The following is a 15,850-nucleotide window of genomic DNA, read 5'->3' as shown; positions in this document are numbered from 1 at the left end:
AGATCTAACTGACTTAGAACATGGCCATCTTTCCGAAGCAAAATACACTGTTATAGTCACTAGAAACATGTAGTTTGTTTTCCTAGCAAGCAAACAGACAGGCTACATTCTTCTATTTCTCATTCATGACCCTGGTGATGGCGCCTCACACCTTTCCATATGAGGCTTGTGTGAAATTCATGTCAGGTTTTACAACGCTTTTTTGCACCACAATGCCATTGTTTTTTGGGTGTATGTCAGATCAAGGAGGTCAGATTGATCCCAGTTCCCAACCTGACCTCAAATGAGTAGGACGTGGCATCTCTTGAAGGCCAATTTCTCGAGTATGTTCAGCCGTTTTCACAGTATGTACAGGCGAGTTCCGTACACAGCCCGAGTTCCAGCTGAGTTCCAGCTCGAGCTGGCGGACGTTTTGCTGCAGCATATTGGCATCTCTGCCGAACTGTTTTGTAGTTTTGATACTGACCAATTCCTGCCAGACAGACCAGCCAATGTCGCTGCCCCCTCCCCCATTTCATTCACCCTGCTGGAGTAACCGTCCTGACGAGCTGTCCTGTTCCCAGTTCGACCCGTTCCTGGTAGACCACATCTTCCTCCATTTTAGTTTGTTTCTCTTTTAAAGTTTTATGGAAGTATTGATCGTATACCACATGTTTGCTTCATTTTTATCAATTTAACGCGCATGTTTTTATGTAGCATCTCTACTTTTTAAAGTTTTTCTTTACTATCTTGAGAACCTGTTCCCTAGCTTGACGTAACCAAGGAGGTTATATTTTTCATGTATTTGATGTAACTAGCTAGATAATGCTGTTTGTACATTTTCTTGTTACAAGAAACGCTTTATTATTGTCTTGTTTGTTTTCTGACTTTTCCTTTCTGAATTTCCTTTGTTTATGTTATGAATAAAGATGTTCAGTAATATAGGTTGATTTTCTGTTTCCCTTTTTGTTAATTCTTTAAGTGCTTTTATTTGCATGAGAAAGGTGGGCGTCTCCAACTTAGTCAATTTATTTGTTGGTTGGTACACCCCTACCCCTAGGGAGACCATTCAGTTGAATGATGGGCGTCTCCAACTTAGTCAATTTATTCGTTACTTAGTACACCCCTACCCCTAGGGACGCCATACTATGTGGATTTAGTCACAAGAAATACTCGCTCCTGATTGGCTGAGGAAAGATGGCCATGTTCTAAACTTGTGATTTACATAAATAATATTATTGTACTAGTACATCACTGATATTCATATTACTATGATCATCAACAATATCATGTAGTGTAAGGAAAGACAAAGATATTATCCCTATAAGTGAAAATGTCAAACAGTCCGTCCTCTAGGGAGGTGACTTTTGAGAGCACACCTGAAGCTGTACACCTGGTGCCTCCCCAATGTTCTCCAGGAGTGTGTTTGTATCATTTGGTATAATGTATTTAATCCTGACCTCAACTTTTTTTCTTTCTCTCAACAAACATGTTAGTGCAATGTATTTAATGTGACAAATATTTTACATAAAATTAGAGTAAATGAATACACTAACTTAAAGTTTCTTCACATTTCCAGAAGTTGGTTACCTAAGACTTGTTAACCCCAGTGTTGAGAAAGGATGGCTGGTGAACAGCTGACTGATGTGGTCCAGCTGGCTGTCAGTGAGATAGCCACAGGTAAGAACCATGTATGAGGGTCTACACGGGGATCCTAGCAAATTTAGGAGGGTTTAAGCAAGGGTCAACAGAAAATTGATGCCTCATAGAAATGGGGATGCAGGTTTTACTTTGTTAGAGTAGGGCTCTAGCTATTCAAAGATTACAATTAGTATAGCAGTTTATAGCAGTTTGACCAATGAGAGAGTGGCTGCATTTATATTTTCAATGTTTTTGTTTTCCATTTGTACATTTTCACCAGGGTGGATGGGGCTATGGGGTTAGTCTATCCATAAACCTGGAAAGCTAAATGAACAGTACTTTCCGTAGATATATGAGTATATCCATTTGAATTGCAGGTGAGCTGACAGAGGAAGAACCAGCTGCCAAACGGATGCGGCGGATGGAAATCGTGATGCCAGAGACCCAGCCAGAGATCAGTAGGGACGAGTCCAGCTCCATCAAGGTAAGGAAACTGTTGTGTATCAGGGTTGAAGTTCTCTTCAGAATTTTTTCACACCAGAGTTCTTCCCAGAGGATGGAATAACGGAGGCCCTCCACTATACTCCTAGCCCAGCTCCACTATACTACTATTGAAATTTAGTGTGTTTCTTCCCTACTTTCTTGGTTAGTTTTGCTAGAATTAATGAAAATTCACAGATTTTTGTGCCAAGTGGCATCACTTTTCCAGTTGGCATTGTCTGCAAAAACTTGTGAATGGGCGATGATCAAAACAATAGTTGTTTTGCCACTTCACAACAAAGGAATCACTATAATACATTATACTTGTAGTATTCGACACCCTCTGTCATGCAAAATGAACCCATTTTCATGAAAGTGCAGCGCGTTGGTTTGGGTTATTTTTGCCAGCCCCTCCACTATACTAAAAAATTCTGAGGAGAACCCTGCACACTGTAGGGGGCATAGTAGCACAGTGAGGCAAATGGCATGAGCATTGTAGTACTTATATTGGGGTCTAACGTCTAATGGCATCCTCCTGAAAGACCCTCAGAAACTATTTTCTGCAATTTGAGGGCCAAATTCGATGCAATAAAACCATTTCTTTCCTCCGGTGCAAAACAAAACAGAAAAGCCCCTTATGCTAATTGAAACTCAGCATAAGGGGCTAAGATCACAGCATAGGGAATCAGATCACAGCATTAGCCCCCCTTTCTCTATGCCATATGCATGAACTTGTACTGCCCTGACTTTGATCATCTGCCTAGAACACCTGCTTATATGTAAAGCTTAAAAAGTGTATACTAGTATGCTATTGGAAACTAAATGGTAAGTCCTTCAGATCGTTACATACAGAAGGGGCTAAACCCACAGTATTCCAATCAGGTACATTATGTACACCCACTAATTTTCCAGTATTCTTTGTCTTGTATTTTCTAGTCCATCTTGTTCAACATGAACAAGGCCATCTGCCTACGTCTGGAAGGGATTGAGAACAAGGTGGAAGGTCTGAGTAATCGCACCAAGGTTCTGGAGGACAAGGTTGACGGGATCGTACAGACCGTGAAGGAGCTGGGAAACAGACCTTCAGTCACGCCCCCTACCACCTCAAGGAAACAGTACGTTTGTGTTTTTGTTACCTCCGTGAAAAGTGAGCTTCACCAGAGGTATTGTTTTGGTGTGTCTTGTCTGTATGTCCGCATATTTTGCCAGCAACTACAAAAGGCGATGTATGGAAGGATTGTGATGGTATTCTGTATGGGGGTGGGTATCAGAGGCAGACAAAGATCATGGTCAACTTCTGGTCTCCTTGTGGCAACTTGGGAAAAAGTATAGAGTTGATGATATGATATTCCAAAAGCAAATTGATCCCTTCTCAAAACAGATGGTTAGTGTACATGTATACTTAATCATAGGTGTCATCAAGTAGGATCTTTGCCCTATGCTCTTGAAATTAATTTTAGGCTAGGATGAACCAAAATTTGGGCTTTGAAGGCAGTACAGTATTTCATTCAGGGGCATCGTATTACCGGTAAGTGTATGTATATGTATGTTACTAATTTTCAGCATAATGATATGTCATATTTTGTCCATCAGACACCACACCCCTCGGAGACAGAGTACAATCGTCATTGGACTGCCGGCAAACTCCGGAAACCAGTCACAGAACCAGGACCAGAGCCTATCCACACATAGTACAGATAACGAAGGTAGGCTGAAATGTCTCACTTCAACCTTTCAGTTGGATTCATCCTACTGGTTATTGAGTGGGCCGACTACTCTCCCTTTGCAGCCAAGGCCTGAATTGCGAGGAGTTTACAATAGGCGGAGGTAAAATGCCATTCGACGCTAACTCAGGTAGCCTCGATACGACAGCAAATTGCACCTGGTGCAGCCATAGGACTGTAAGTTTTGAATCACTCATGCCGGGAAGAGTCCAACTCTTCTGGATAAGTTGTGTTGTAATATACTGCAAGGTTCTGCTGCCTGTACAGTAATAATGATATGGTCTCAACAAATAACCCTACTCTTTTGTTTGTGTAGATGATGTTCCCACTCCGATCCCAACAAGACTCCAAGAAAATGGAACTGAAGAAATAGGTAGGAAGCACAAATCAATTACTAGTATAGAATATTCCTGTGTGTCAAAGAGCTAGGAGGTTTGTCATTAATGACTTTTTTTAACCACAGCATTATAATTACTGGTGCACATGGTATATTTTTGGTGTACAATGAATGAAACAAGTGTTTTGGGCCCTTGTGGTGTCTAGAAGCCATTGCTGTGTATAGACACCCTGTGAACCACATTCACTCACTCTGTTTATCCTCTGTTTCCCCATCTTACTACTGTTAAACAGGACAGTATTATTGTTAGGCTGGGCTGTACCTGTATTTTGGGCCCAGGTGGTATCTAGTTGCCATTATTGTTGAACCAAGGCTGGATTGTTGTTGGGCTGGGCTATATAGTACCTGTATTTTGGTCCTGGTCGTATCTAGATGGCATTATTACTGTAGACATGTACAGCTATTGAACCAAGGCTGGATTGTTGTTGGGCTTTGCATAATACCAGCACGTTGGGCCCTGTTGTTATTGAGATGGCATATTACTGTGATAAGACAGCTACATGTATTGAACCAGGGCTGGATTATTGTTGAGCTGGGCTATACCTGCACGTTGGGCCCTGTTGTTATTTAGATGGCATATTACTGTGATAAGACAGCTACTTGTATTGAACCAGGGCTGGATTGTTGTTGGGTTGGGCTATACCTGCACGTTGGGCCCTGTTGTTATTGAGATGGCATATTATTATGATTAGACAGCTACATGTATTGAACCAGGGCTGGATTGTTGTTGGGCTGGGCTATAGATGATGTGTGTCTCACAGCCAGCGGAGCAGTGGCCGTGCCCGAGGGAAAGATGAAGGATGAAAGTGCAGAAGTGGAGGAAGAGTCCAGCAGGAACCAGGGACAACGGTTCGGCCCTAATGTACAGTTCATCACGCTCAATTCTGAAGGTTAGTGAATCCAAGAGCAGTGTACAAAATACTTTTCTGAGCCGGGTTGCACAGCGTGCAACCTGGGGCAAAATCTAGGTTGCACAACTGAATTTCAAGTTGCACATTTCACTAAAATTTCTGAAAAAAAGGTAAATAGATATTCCCTTTACTATCATGTTACTTATAAACATGTGTGTTTCAAACTAAAAATCAAGTACAAAGTACATTGACAACAAAATCCAGTTCTGAGGCTCAAAATCTAAGTTGCACCATGTGCAACCTGAGTTCAGAAGTTAGTTGCACCAAGCAAAAAGTGGTTGCAACGTGCAAGTGTGCAAGTGGGTATTTTGCACGCTGAAGAGGTTGTTCCTTTCATTGATGGCAAACTGCTGCATTCAATCTAGTACTCACAAAGTCATAACGGGTATGACTGCAATTTGCATGCATTGAGAAGTATGTTAATTCCTTGACAAAGAGGCATTGTACAGGTCTTTTGGTTTGTCCAATTTTATGTGTAGTGCAGCTTAAAATCTTTATAATGAATGCAACGAGCACAGATGAACTTTCAAGCAAACTGTGTTTCAATTTTGTATCGTAAGTGGTTTCATGAACTAGTTTAACTGTAATATCCAACACAAAAATTGGACTACCCCAACTTTTGAACTGAACAGCACCAGTCTTTGTCAAGGAAGGAACAATCCACCGCTGCTGTGACATCACGTTATGCAGATAGAACACATGACTCAGTCATTTAAGTGGATCATAAGTTGCAGGAAGTCTGTGGCTTCTGTTTGTATTAATTGGTACTTTGTCTCAAAGAAATAAAGACGAACATTTATCATATTATGTTTCAGATGTAATATGTTAAAATATTGAATATTGAATGTGTACAGAATAGTGTCAAAGTATTTTTTATCTTTTGTACCTGCCAGAGGACTACCCAGGGGGAACTTGGCTGGGGGATGAAAACAACATAGAGATGAGAGTCAGATGCCCCATTACACCCTCGTGAGTAAAGAGTCATTTATGGTGGACTTTTGTGCAATGTTTGTAGCTTTGAATTCAAACCACTTTTAACACCACTACAATCCCTGTGTAAGATAGTGCAAAACTGTACATGTTCATTAGCATGCTAGTTAGAATACAGGGAAAATCAGGTCCAACTTACAGGACATTGAAGTATTCTCAAGTATTTGGTGTACGGCGTAACTCTCAAGTATTTGGCATTTTGAATTTTGTTACCAAAGACATATTATTCCTACGACATACAACAGATGAAAACTTGTCCCTGGAAAAAGATGAAAACATTTTATACACTTTGAGATCAGCATGATATTTTTTTAATGTGAGATCCTTCTTAAACCATACCTAAATGTATTTTCTTTTAACTGTCTTTTGTGTTTTTCACATCATTGAAGACCAGGTCATTTTGCCAAATAGTTCAAGTACAGGTCTGGATATGAACCTGAATCTCTGTACCAAATCCTGTACCTCTTGTTGCATTGAAATATGTAGCCCTAGCTAGATGTCTTATTTTTCAATGAGATTGAGTGTGTGATTACAGTTTTGTGACTATTTTATACAACAGTTAATTTCCTGGTCCTTTTTTTCCCCCAGAGATCTTCTCCACATCCACCAGACATGTCGGACAGCCGAGCGGATGGCCCTGATCCTGCTGGACTACCTGTTTGACCGTGAGACCCAGGCCATGTCCAACATCTCAGGCATGGGCAGGCACGGCAAGAAGCAGCTGGACCCCCTCATGATATACGGCATCAGATGTGAGTCTATGGGGCTTGTAATACTTGTGGCACGTGCACCTTTGTGGACCCAAAATTGGAGCTGTGCATCTAATTTTTGCGTTTCGTCGCCCTTGGCGACGAAACGCAATGTGATGGGTTTTACCTTCAGTGCTTCAAGGAATGGATGCTTGGTTTGGTTCAACCAAGGAGGTTATATCATGGCATGCGACCGCATGCAACTGTTCGGAAATACCATTGCATTGTGGTTTCGGACTTCAATATCCTGGAAAATGGCCATATAACATCTATTCCACAAGATTGCACAAGAAAAAAAAATGATTTTATGAAGAAAGCGACCGAAAATCGACATAAATAATACTATGTAGTGAGGTTAAATCATTATGTACACTCACGTATAATACATGAACAACTTAGCTCAATCGGTAAAGCCACAGGTCTTCGGATCCGAAAGTCCCTGGTTCGAAACCGGGAGTGGATTTTTTTTCTTTTTAAATATTGAAGATAATATACAAATATTCTATTTGTTTATTGATATCATATTTTTATATATCATTTTTTTATTATTTAAGAAAAAATGATTTTATCAAGAAAGCGACCGAAAATCGACATAAATAATACTATGTAGTGAGGTTAAAGCATTATGTACACTCACATATAATACACGTAACAACTTAGCTCAATCGGTAAAGTCACAGGTCTTCGGATCCGAAAGTCCCTGATTCGAAACCGAGAGTGGATTTTTTTCTTTTTAAATATTGAAGATAATATATAAATATTCTATTTATTTATTTATTGATATTATATTTTTATATATCATTTTTATTATTATTTTAGTATTCATTTCATATATATGCAAGGCCTTTGTCTTATGAACATAGATTCCAAACCCGGCATTCGAATTTTTCTGTTCATGGTAATGGCAAATACCGTGCAGCGGCTCCTATGCGCGGTAAGATGATTCTCGCAAAACACTCGCCACTAAACTACTATTCATGATGTAAACAGAGGCTCTTGATGTTGTTTGCATGAAACTCCATCAAAAACAGCAATCCTTTCTTACAGTAGCAAATGCTCCATTGTTCAGTTCGACTTCATTCAGAAGTTTTCAGACAACACGGACGTGGAAAGTCACACCGCTCGACACAAAAGTATGGAAATTTTCATGAATATTAGCAAAATTATCCAGGAAAACAAGGAAGAAATGTTGTAAATGCGGAAACCAGTGTAATAGAGATGAGGTAGCTGTTAATTGGTTTGGATATTTGTTTGACATTTGGTAGTCAATTTAGATAGAATCTTGTCACAGTGCTGATGGTGCTTTTTCAAGTGTACTTAAGTACCTGAGTACTAGTATATTAATAGATTTTATAATGAACTTATTGTACATTTTAAAATAAAGTTGTAAGCCAAGACCAGCTATTAAACAGTACTCCTTTCCAAAATAACAATTTTTCTTATAGACGCAACAGCCCTTGAGTGACTTTTTCTAACAGATTTTACTTCAAGAAAAAGACAGTTCACACTCATAAACGTAGACGAAACGCCAGCTTTTTTTAAAAGCACTTGTTTACTGTGGGTGTACCGGTAGCCTGGGTGCCATATGTACTTAGATAGGATTTCACCCCGATGTTTATCATACACTATGTACAGTTGCTTCTCTGTTATTCCATCTGGGAACTTCAATTGAATGCCTGGAATACTGTAAATGCAGAAATGTTCGCGGTGGATTAATGTTCGCGGTTTTCGCGGCGACCACTTTACCGCGAACTTAAATCCACCGCGAACATTTTTCTATTAAGGTATTAGACAGCAGTCGATGTTGTTACCGCGAAATTAAAACCACCGCGACAAGTCATTTTTCCCGCTACCGCGAAATTAAATCCCCGCGAACTTAAATGCATTTACAGTATTATACAAATGGGGGATCCTCTGGTATCTAGACTAGTATATTGACAATGCATGGATGAAAGAATTTATCATAATTCATATGTCAATTGATAACTTGCATATATATGACAGCCTTGGGTTCCATTCTTTTACAACTGGGCTTATCAGAATTATGACAATTAGTATGATATATGTATGCATTGACATATTTCTCCTGTCTTATGATATTTTGCTTCCTACAGGTCACCTGATCAGTAAGTTTGGGATAACGGACGCAGATTGGCACAGGATCAAACAGAACATCGACTCCAAGTGTCGGACGTCCTTCCGGCGCAGACAGCGGGGCCAGCCGCTCACGGTGAAGGCCTTCGCTCGCAAGCTTCCCAGCAATATGCACACTGTGTACGCGCAGGAGCTGCATACAGTACATCCTGAGGCACAGGCAGACCAGTTATCACAGGTCAGCGGTTTACTCGAAGCTACAATTTATATGTGGCGTTTATCGGCAGGATTACAGTGTTTGACCCAGAGTCTAGAGGTACTTGGCTCAAATCCCCTGACATGCCAGCAATGTTGTGCTTGTGGGAAAGCCACTTCACACAAATTTCCTCACTCCACCCAGGTGTTGGAATGGCTTGGGTTGGGGACTAGGTAGGTAAAAGGTGGTGGAAGAAGAGCGATGGGCTTTGGGCAATACAATGCCCAGACACAGTGGAAAACAACCCACTATTACTACAGCCTAAAACAGGCTATTTTAGGATTAGCTTTTCTGTTTACAATTTACATGCTATGGTTGCAACTATATCACAGTTAGCTGTGGTGGTAACCGTCTTCTAGGTATCTTCAATGTAGTTATGGTGGCAACTACAAAAACATACATGTATGGTGCAAGTAGCTACAATGTCAAGTTTCTATAACAATGTTATTAAAACTCCTGTAAACCTATACTGCTTAACAATCATGTACATGTACGGTTATTTCCAGCATAAATTTGCAAGTTTATGGGCTGCATATTTGATAGGATGTCCTTGAATAACCTCATCTTGTACATGTATCTGTTCAGTTGGCAGTCAATCAGGGTGACATGGAGGTTCACATCCAGGGGACAGCAATCCAGCCAGGCGACACCGTAGCTGTCACTCAGGGCAACCAAGTACACCACCTCCATATCACACAGGCTGACGGCCACCATGTTACGGTAAGTCCCACCCTATCACAGTACACCACCTCCATATCACACAGGCTGACGGCCACCATGTTACGGTAAGTCCCACCCTATCACAGTACACCACCTCCATATGATATCACACAGGCTGATGGCCACCATGTTACAGTAAGTCCCACCCAACACAGTACACCACCTCCATATCACACAGGCTGACGGCCACCATGTTACAGTAAGTCCCACCCTATCACAGTACACCACCTCCATATCACACAGGCTGACGGCCACCATGTTACAGTAAGTCCCACCCTATCACAGTACACCACCTCCATATCACAAGCTGACGGCCACCATGTTACGGTTAACGATAACGTCAAGGATATTTTTATATTATTTTCTATAATTATTGGCTATAATTTTGACATTTCATAAGGAACCCAATGACAGCTTTAAGTGTATGTGTAATGTGTGCAAATTCATTTACCGGTACTTCTGCTGTGAATTTATTTCAAGGTAGGAGAGAGAAGAAAAATCTAAAACGTAAAGTACAGTAATAACACATAAGTATTTTAGATCTTCCTTTTCTCTCCTACCTCCTACAGTAGGAATACATTGGAGACAGAATTTCGCTGTGTTATGAATTGGTGATAAAATGAATAAGATATACAGTATGTATACTGTAAAAGTTTGATGATTTAGAGTAAAGATTTGAATATTTGTGCTTGCAGGTTGCAGATGGTACACAAGTCCACCATGTGCAGATCACACAGACAGCGGACGGACAGCAGGTTGCAGTAAGTATCTCAGGCCAACACTTCATGTGTTAAAAATCAGAACCTATCTCATCTAAGACAGTTTTTGAAACAATATTTCTTTTATAATATCTACCAATAGCTACCACCATTGTACCTTTTCACACAGAGGCACATTTGCACTTCAGTTCTACATTCTTTATAGACATTTTTATTGACACTGCCATATCAAATTATGGTAGACTGAGAGTGACTGTCCATCACAATTAGTACTAGTAGTTCAAACAATGAGAGAAGTGCAATTAGTGGTTTGACCAATGGAAAAGTGGCTGCAATTCTGTCAAATGTTTAGATTTTGTTTTGCATTTCTACCTTCTGATGGAATTGGGTGCTGCTATGGAACTGGTCTATTAATTCTGTTTCGCTGCGTAGTTTCTACTATGAACTACCGTTTACTAACACGGGGCATCCTATTTTTATATCCCCCAGGTGCTTCAGCCAGGTGAAGAAGTGACGATCCAGCAGGTGGCCATGCAGCCAGGTGCCATGTCCATAGAGTCCCAGCCAACAGCCCTGCATGGGATGGAGACTACAGAAATCCACATACAGGAGGGGCAGATACAGGTAAGGCTAGTGCAATTATCCCTATTGAAGTTTTTCAGCTGTCATACAACACAAAATTTGCTCACCTCAAATTTTCGGTCGAACCTATATACGTCAACCTTCTTCAGGTGTGATGATTCAATTACTCTGAGCACGTGACTTGGAGACACGTGACTCGAGTAACGAATCATAGATGCCTGGCAGGCGGTATCGCACGTGACTCGAGTAACGAATCATAGATGCCTGGCAGGCAGTATCGCATGTGACTCGAGTAACGTATCATAGATGCCTGGCAGGCAGTATCGCATGTGACTCGAGTAACGTATCATAGATGCCTGGCAGGCGGTATTGCACGTGACTCGAGTAACGAATCATAGATGCCTGGCAGGCGGTATCGCACGTGACTCGAGTAACGAATCATAGATGCCTGGCAGGCAGTATCGGGCTCAGAGTAATTGAATCATCACTCCTGAAGAAGTTTGACATAGGCGCGACCAAAAATTTGAGGTGAGCAAATTTTGTGTTGAATGACAGTTGAAAAACTTCAATATGAATCATATACACAGATGAGCTTTCACGCTGAAATTATCCCTGTTTAGGGTGAAAAATTATTCCTGTCAAAGGGTTAAAAGCTATTTATACATTTCTGAAGAACAACTCGTGGTCTGTCATATTTCATGATGACAGTGTTCGAAATACTTTCTTCAGTCAGGTTGCCTAGGTAAGCCACACTTCAAGCACTTTAAAGAACCCGCCACACTTATCGAAAAGAGTAGGGTGTCCTTCCCTGTGTGATTAGATCAAACCTTACATTCTGGTCTCTGGGTTGACATCTAGAAAAAGTGATAGTCTGTTTTGTCAGTCCTTCCACAAATGCAGAATAGTAAAACAAAATTGATAAAACATTAAATAGAAAAATAGATAAAGTATAAAGTAAAATGTATGGGACTGTTATATAGTGGCTTGTGAATAGCAGTGCCTGCCTTTTTCAGATGTTTGCCCCACCATTTTCACTATAGTATAGGACTTACATTTCTAACTTGACCTTTGAACTGATCCTTTTCTGTTTTGTGTTCCTATAGCAGATCCAACAGCCCGACGAGGTGCAGATCCAAGAGATCGAGGGTCAGGAGGTCAGCATGCCCCAGTGACCTCCGACCTAACGACGGACTGAACATGTTCCCGTCTGTCTGCCGATGTTACTTGTTGCATTTCGTCAAGACTTTCTTCCATTCATTCGTTTTGCTTGTTGCCATGGTAATGGCAGCCATGATGGTTGCAAGATTTTTGCTGTGTCAGATCTACTTCCTTGTTGTAAATTAGCCATTTTTTTGTATAAGGAATGGCAAAACTTGTACTGATAACCCTCTCTTTTGTAATGTTGATATTCATGAATTATGACTCAGTGGCGGCCCTGGTGTTAAAATTTCAACTGATAAGCTCAAAGAATATTTGCTTACTGCTTGTAAATAAACTCCTGACTTAGACTGACAGTTGAAAAATCACCTACTACATTTATAAAGGTTTTTGTATTTTAGTGTGAGATATTGTAGCTATAGCTATATGTAGCTGTTCTATATTGAATTAGATTAATCCCTTACATTGTCTTGAAATGCAAGAAAATACTTCTTCCTCAGAACTTTCATCGATTTGTACATATTGAATTTAAGGTGACAGTGAAGTGCCAGAATACAAGTTTGAAGGGTTGATTTCTAAGCAAGATGAACTGATTCTTTGTCTTATTTCGTTGTTGAATCACTGAAATGTCTGATGAGGTAATTACAAAAAATATAAGTCTACAGTTTAGATAAATAGTTGTACACATCCTCGGATTAGTGTAACTGCATTTAAGTTTGCAGGGATTTAATCCCACGGTAGAGTGTTTGCTGTTAATTTCCTAATTGACACAATGGGTTAGGCAGACTTACGACTTACAATAATTCTTGCGGTGGTGTTGTTTGCATTGAAAAACGTAAACTAGTCATAATCAGTGAAAATTTCCGTACTAACAGTATATCTTGCTTGAATCTGTTACTTGATATTTTATCTTCAAAAGTAGAAAACTAAAGATTCGTGACAGGTTATATTCTGAATCTGTCCCAGAACTTTTCTTGGCAGCTTTTTTCCATTGTCAACTGTCCCTGGTCTCCAAGTTTTTCCAACAATAAAAAGCTATGGTTAGGTTGAATGCAGCTCAGCAAATTACTGTTGTGAATTGACAGAAATTTTTCGTTGGAATCCTACAGACATTGTACAATTTATGAGCCAGGCACAAAATGATTGTGTGGATGAATGATCAGTTTTGATATTTTGTAATATATTTCTTTGAAGTGTGGTCATTGGATGGATGGATCTAAAATGAATGAAATAACATTTTGGAATTTGTATCTTTATTGTTGAAAGGTTCCTAATCATAGAGGTTCTTTACTCTCCCCACTTGACTTGCGATTGGTGCTGAACATCTTATATGCCCATTAGAAATATGCAATTAACTGCAAGGTAGAGACAATCTGGACATAATGTTAACTTTTCTTGTGTTTGAATTTCGAGAAATATATAAGTGAAAGAAAGTATTATCGAACCAGTTTAACACACAGAAGAGCTATTCATCCGCTAGTCCTGACAGAGAAGACAGACGCTATGTACACTTGAAGGTTCATTGTACAGGGAAAAGTGCGTAACTCTTTTTGACAAGTGCATTGAACAATGGACCATGACTTACATGTAATATCCTGTCCTAAGGACTGCGACACTTCCCTATATCAAACTAATGGGTTCTGCATCCAGAGTTGGGCTGCTAACCACTGGACTACACATAACATAATAATAATCTACACGCTGAAACCATTGGACTACACGCTCAATAGTAATAGTTGTAACCTATGACTGCTGCTTTATATTATTAAGGCTTTCTTACAGATAAATTGCTTCCAACACACAAATATCACACTTTACAGACGGAAATGATTCAACTCTTTATTGATAGCATAGCAAAACTACTACAGTAACAGTTCAACTGCGTGGGGTTCAAATAAGACGTGGCAAAATAACCTGAGCTTTTCAATAAATATATAAATCTGTTAACCATTCAAAAATATTTTCCTTTGTGTAAAAACACGTAAGTATCCATTTGATCCTACCTTAGTTACATTGGTACATTATATTTCATTTTTGTATACTTATACACCAGGCATGGAACATACAATGAATTTTGCATAGAATGTGTAAAAAAGAACATCACTTTCTGAAACAAGCTTTGAGATTGTACCCTGGCTTGCAATAAAGGATTGGACGGTTGTCAATTATTTGTTTTGTATCAAAATTTGTCCCATTACAAAATCCCTTGTCGCAGTGTTCACAAAACCCCATAAAATTTTATTGAAAAAAAAACAACAACCTATGTATGTGTATATGCATGACCTTAGCAATGCGTGGTTTGACAACAATTTAACTTTTCCCCTGCTATTGTACCATCTACGTACCCAACGTTGTTAGACTTAAGTCACTAAATAAGGTCAACAGCTACAAGTTAATATCTAATGACGTGCAAGATTACTGGCCAACAGCTAATCAAGAAGTATTCACTCTCGAAGTGGAAAAAAGTCAAAAACATTAGTAACATTACATAATGGCTTTACATAAAGGTGTAGTTGCCACGTTGACTTATTCATTTAATGATTGCTTCGTCTTATGCTTAACAACTAGCTATAGCTACATGCAAGTAAACTTCGTGGAATGAATACGGCTTTTGCTCAAAATCTATACATCTCATGTCAATCTTAGTGACAATGGTCAACCTGTTTTAATGAAACCTTATTTTATTTAAAGATATGACGAGTTAGTAGTATCGACGTTTACAGTGTGCTGTTGACGTTTTCTTGATTCATTCGAGGAGCCCTTGGACGCCTTCCCCCGGGGCTTCGGGACCTGGACCTGGACCTAGACCTAGACCTAGACCTAGACCTGGAACTAGACCTGGACCGTCCGCTCTCACTTCCGCTGGGACTCCCAGGACGAGACCCTGGACGGGATCCACGTCCACTGCTTCCACCTGGACTGCCTGGACGGGAGCCTGGCCGTGAACCTGGACGGGATCCGCTTCCATGGCTTCCACCTGGACTGCCTGGCCGTGATCCTGGCCTAGATCCCGGGCGGGATCCACTTCCGTGGCTTCCACCCGGACTGCCTGGCCTAGATCCCGGACGGGATCCTGGGCGAGATCCGCCTCCACAGCTTCCACCTGGACTGCCTGGCCTAGAGCCTGGTCTAGATCCCGGGCGGGATCCACTTCCATGGCTTCCACCCGGACTGCCTGGCCTAGATCCCGGACGGGATCCAGGGCGAGATCCGCTTCCATGGCTTCCACCTGGACTGCCTGGCCTAGATCCCGGGCGGGATCCACTTTCACAGCTTCCACCCGGACTGCCTGGCCTAGATCCCGGACGGGATCCAGGGCGAGATCCGCTTCCATGGCTTCCACCTGGACTGCCTGGCCTAGATCCTGGGCGGGATCCACTTTCACAGCTTCCACCCGGACTGCCTGGCCTAGATTCCCGGACGGGGATCCAGGGCGAGATCCGCTTCCAT

At 40.8% G+C, this 15,850-nt stretch overlaps 2 protein-coding genes across 8 annotated transcripts in view; one reads left to right on the top strand and one right to left on the bottom strand.

The window, feature by feature from the left end:
- LOC118417817 (protein BANP-like) overlaps positions 1-13,647 on the top strand; it is a 14,631-nt gene extending 984 nt beyond the window's left edge. For 3 of the 7 annotated variants that reach the window (XM_035823558.1, XM_035823559.1, XM_035823560.1), the window contains exons 2-14: positions 1,559-1,659; positions 1,998-2,104; positions 3,037-3,215; positions 3,694-3,806; positions 4,141-4,197; positions 4,965-5,111; positions 6,026-6,101; positions 6,711-6,874; positions 8,986-9,203; positions 9,807-9,941; positions 10,637-10,702; positions 11,141-11,284; positions 12,346-13,647. In XM_035823558.1, coding sequence (XP_035679451.1) covers positions 1,602-1,659; positions 1,998-2,104; positions 3,037-3,215; positions 3,694-3,806; positions 4,141-4,197; positions 4,965-5,111; positions 6,026-6,101; positions 6,711-6,874; positions 8,986-9,203; positions 9,807-9,941; positions 10,637-10,702; positions 11,141-11,284; positions 12,346-12,414 — 1,533 coding nt within the window. In that variant the 5' untranslated portion in view covers positions 1,559-1,601 and the 3' untranslated portion in view covers positions 12,415-13,647. Of the gene's footprint in view, positions 1-1,558; positions 1,660-1,997; positions 2,105-3,036; positions 3,216-3,693; positions 3,807-4,140; positions 4,198-4,964; positions 5,112-6,025; positions 6,102-6,710; positions 6,875-8,985; positions 9,204-9,806; positions 10,007-10,636; positions 10,703-11,140; positions 11,285-12,345 lie in introns of all 7 variants that reach the window. The other 4 variants (XR_004831391.1, XR_004831392.1, XM_035823562.1 and 1 more) reach the window with 4 other exon arrangements.
- A 578-nt stretch (positions 13,648-14,225) lies between these two features.
- Positions 14,226-15,850, bottom strand: part of LOC118418133 — a 12,721-nt gene continuing 11,096 nt past the window's right edge. The window contains exon 11 of the mRNA XM_035823966.1: positions 14,226-15,314. Within this exon, the coding sequence (XP_035679859.1) occupies positions 15,118-15,314 (197 nt within the window). The 3' untranslated portion in view covers positions 14,226-15,117. The remainder of the gene's footprint in view (positions 15,315-15,850) is intronic.

Source organism: Branchiostoma floridae, chromosome 6 (assembly GCF_000003815.2).
Source record: "Branchiostoma floridae strain S238N-H82 chromosome 6, Bfl_VNyyK, whole genome shotgun sequence".
Lineage (NCBI taxonomy): Eukaryota > Metazoa > Chordata > Leptocardii > Amphioxiformes > Branchiostomatidae > Branchiostoma > Branchiostoma floridae.
The sequence above is the reverse complement of the archived record's forward strand: the minus strand, read 5'-3'. Positions and strand labels throughout refer to the sequence as shown.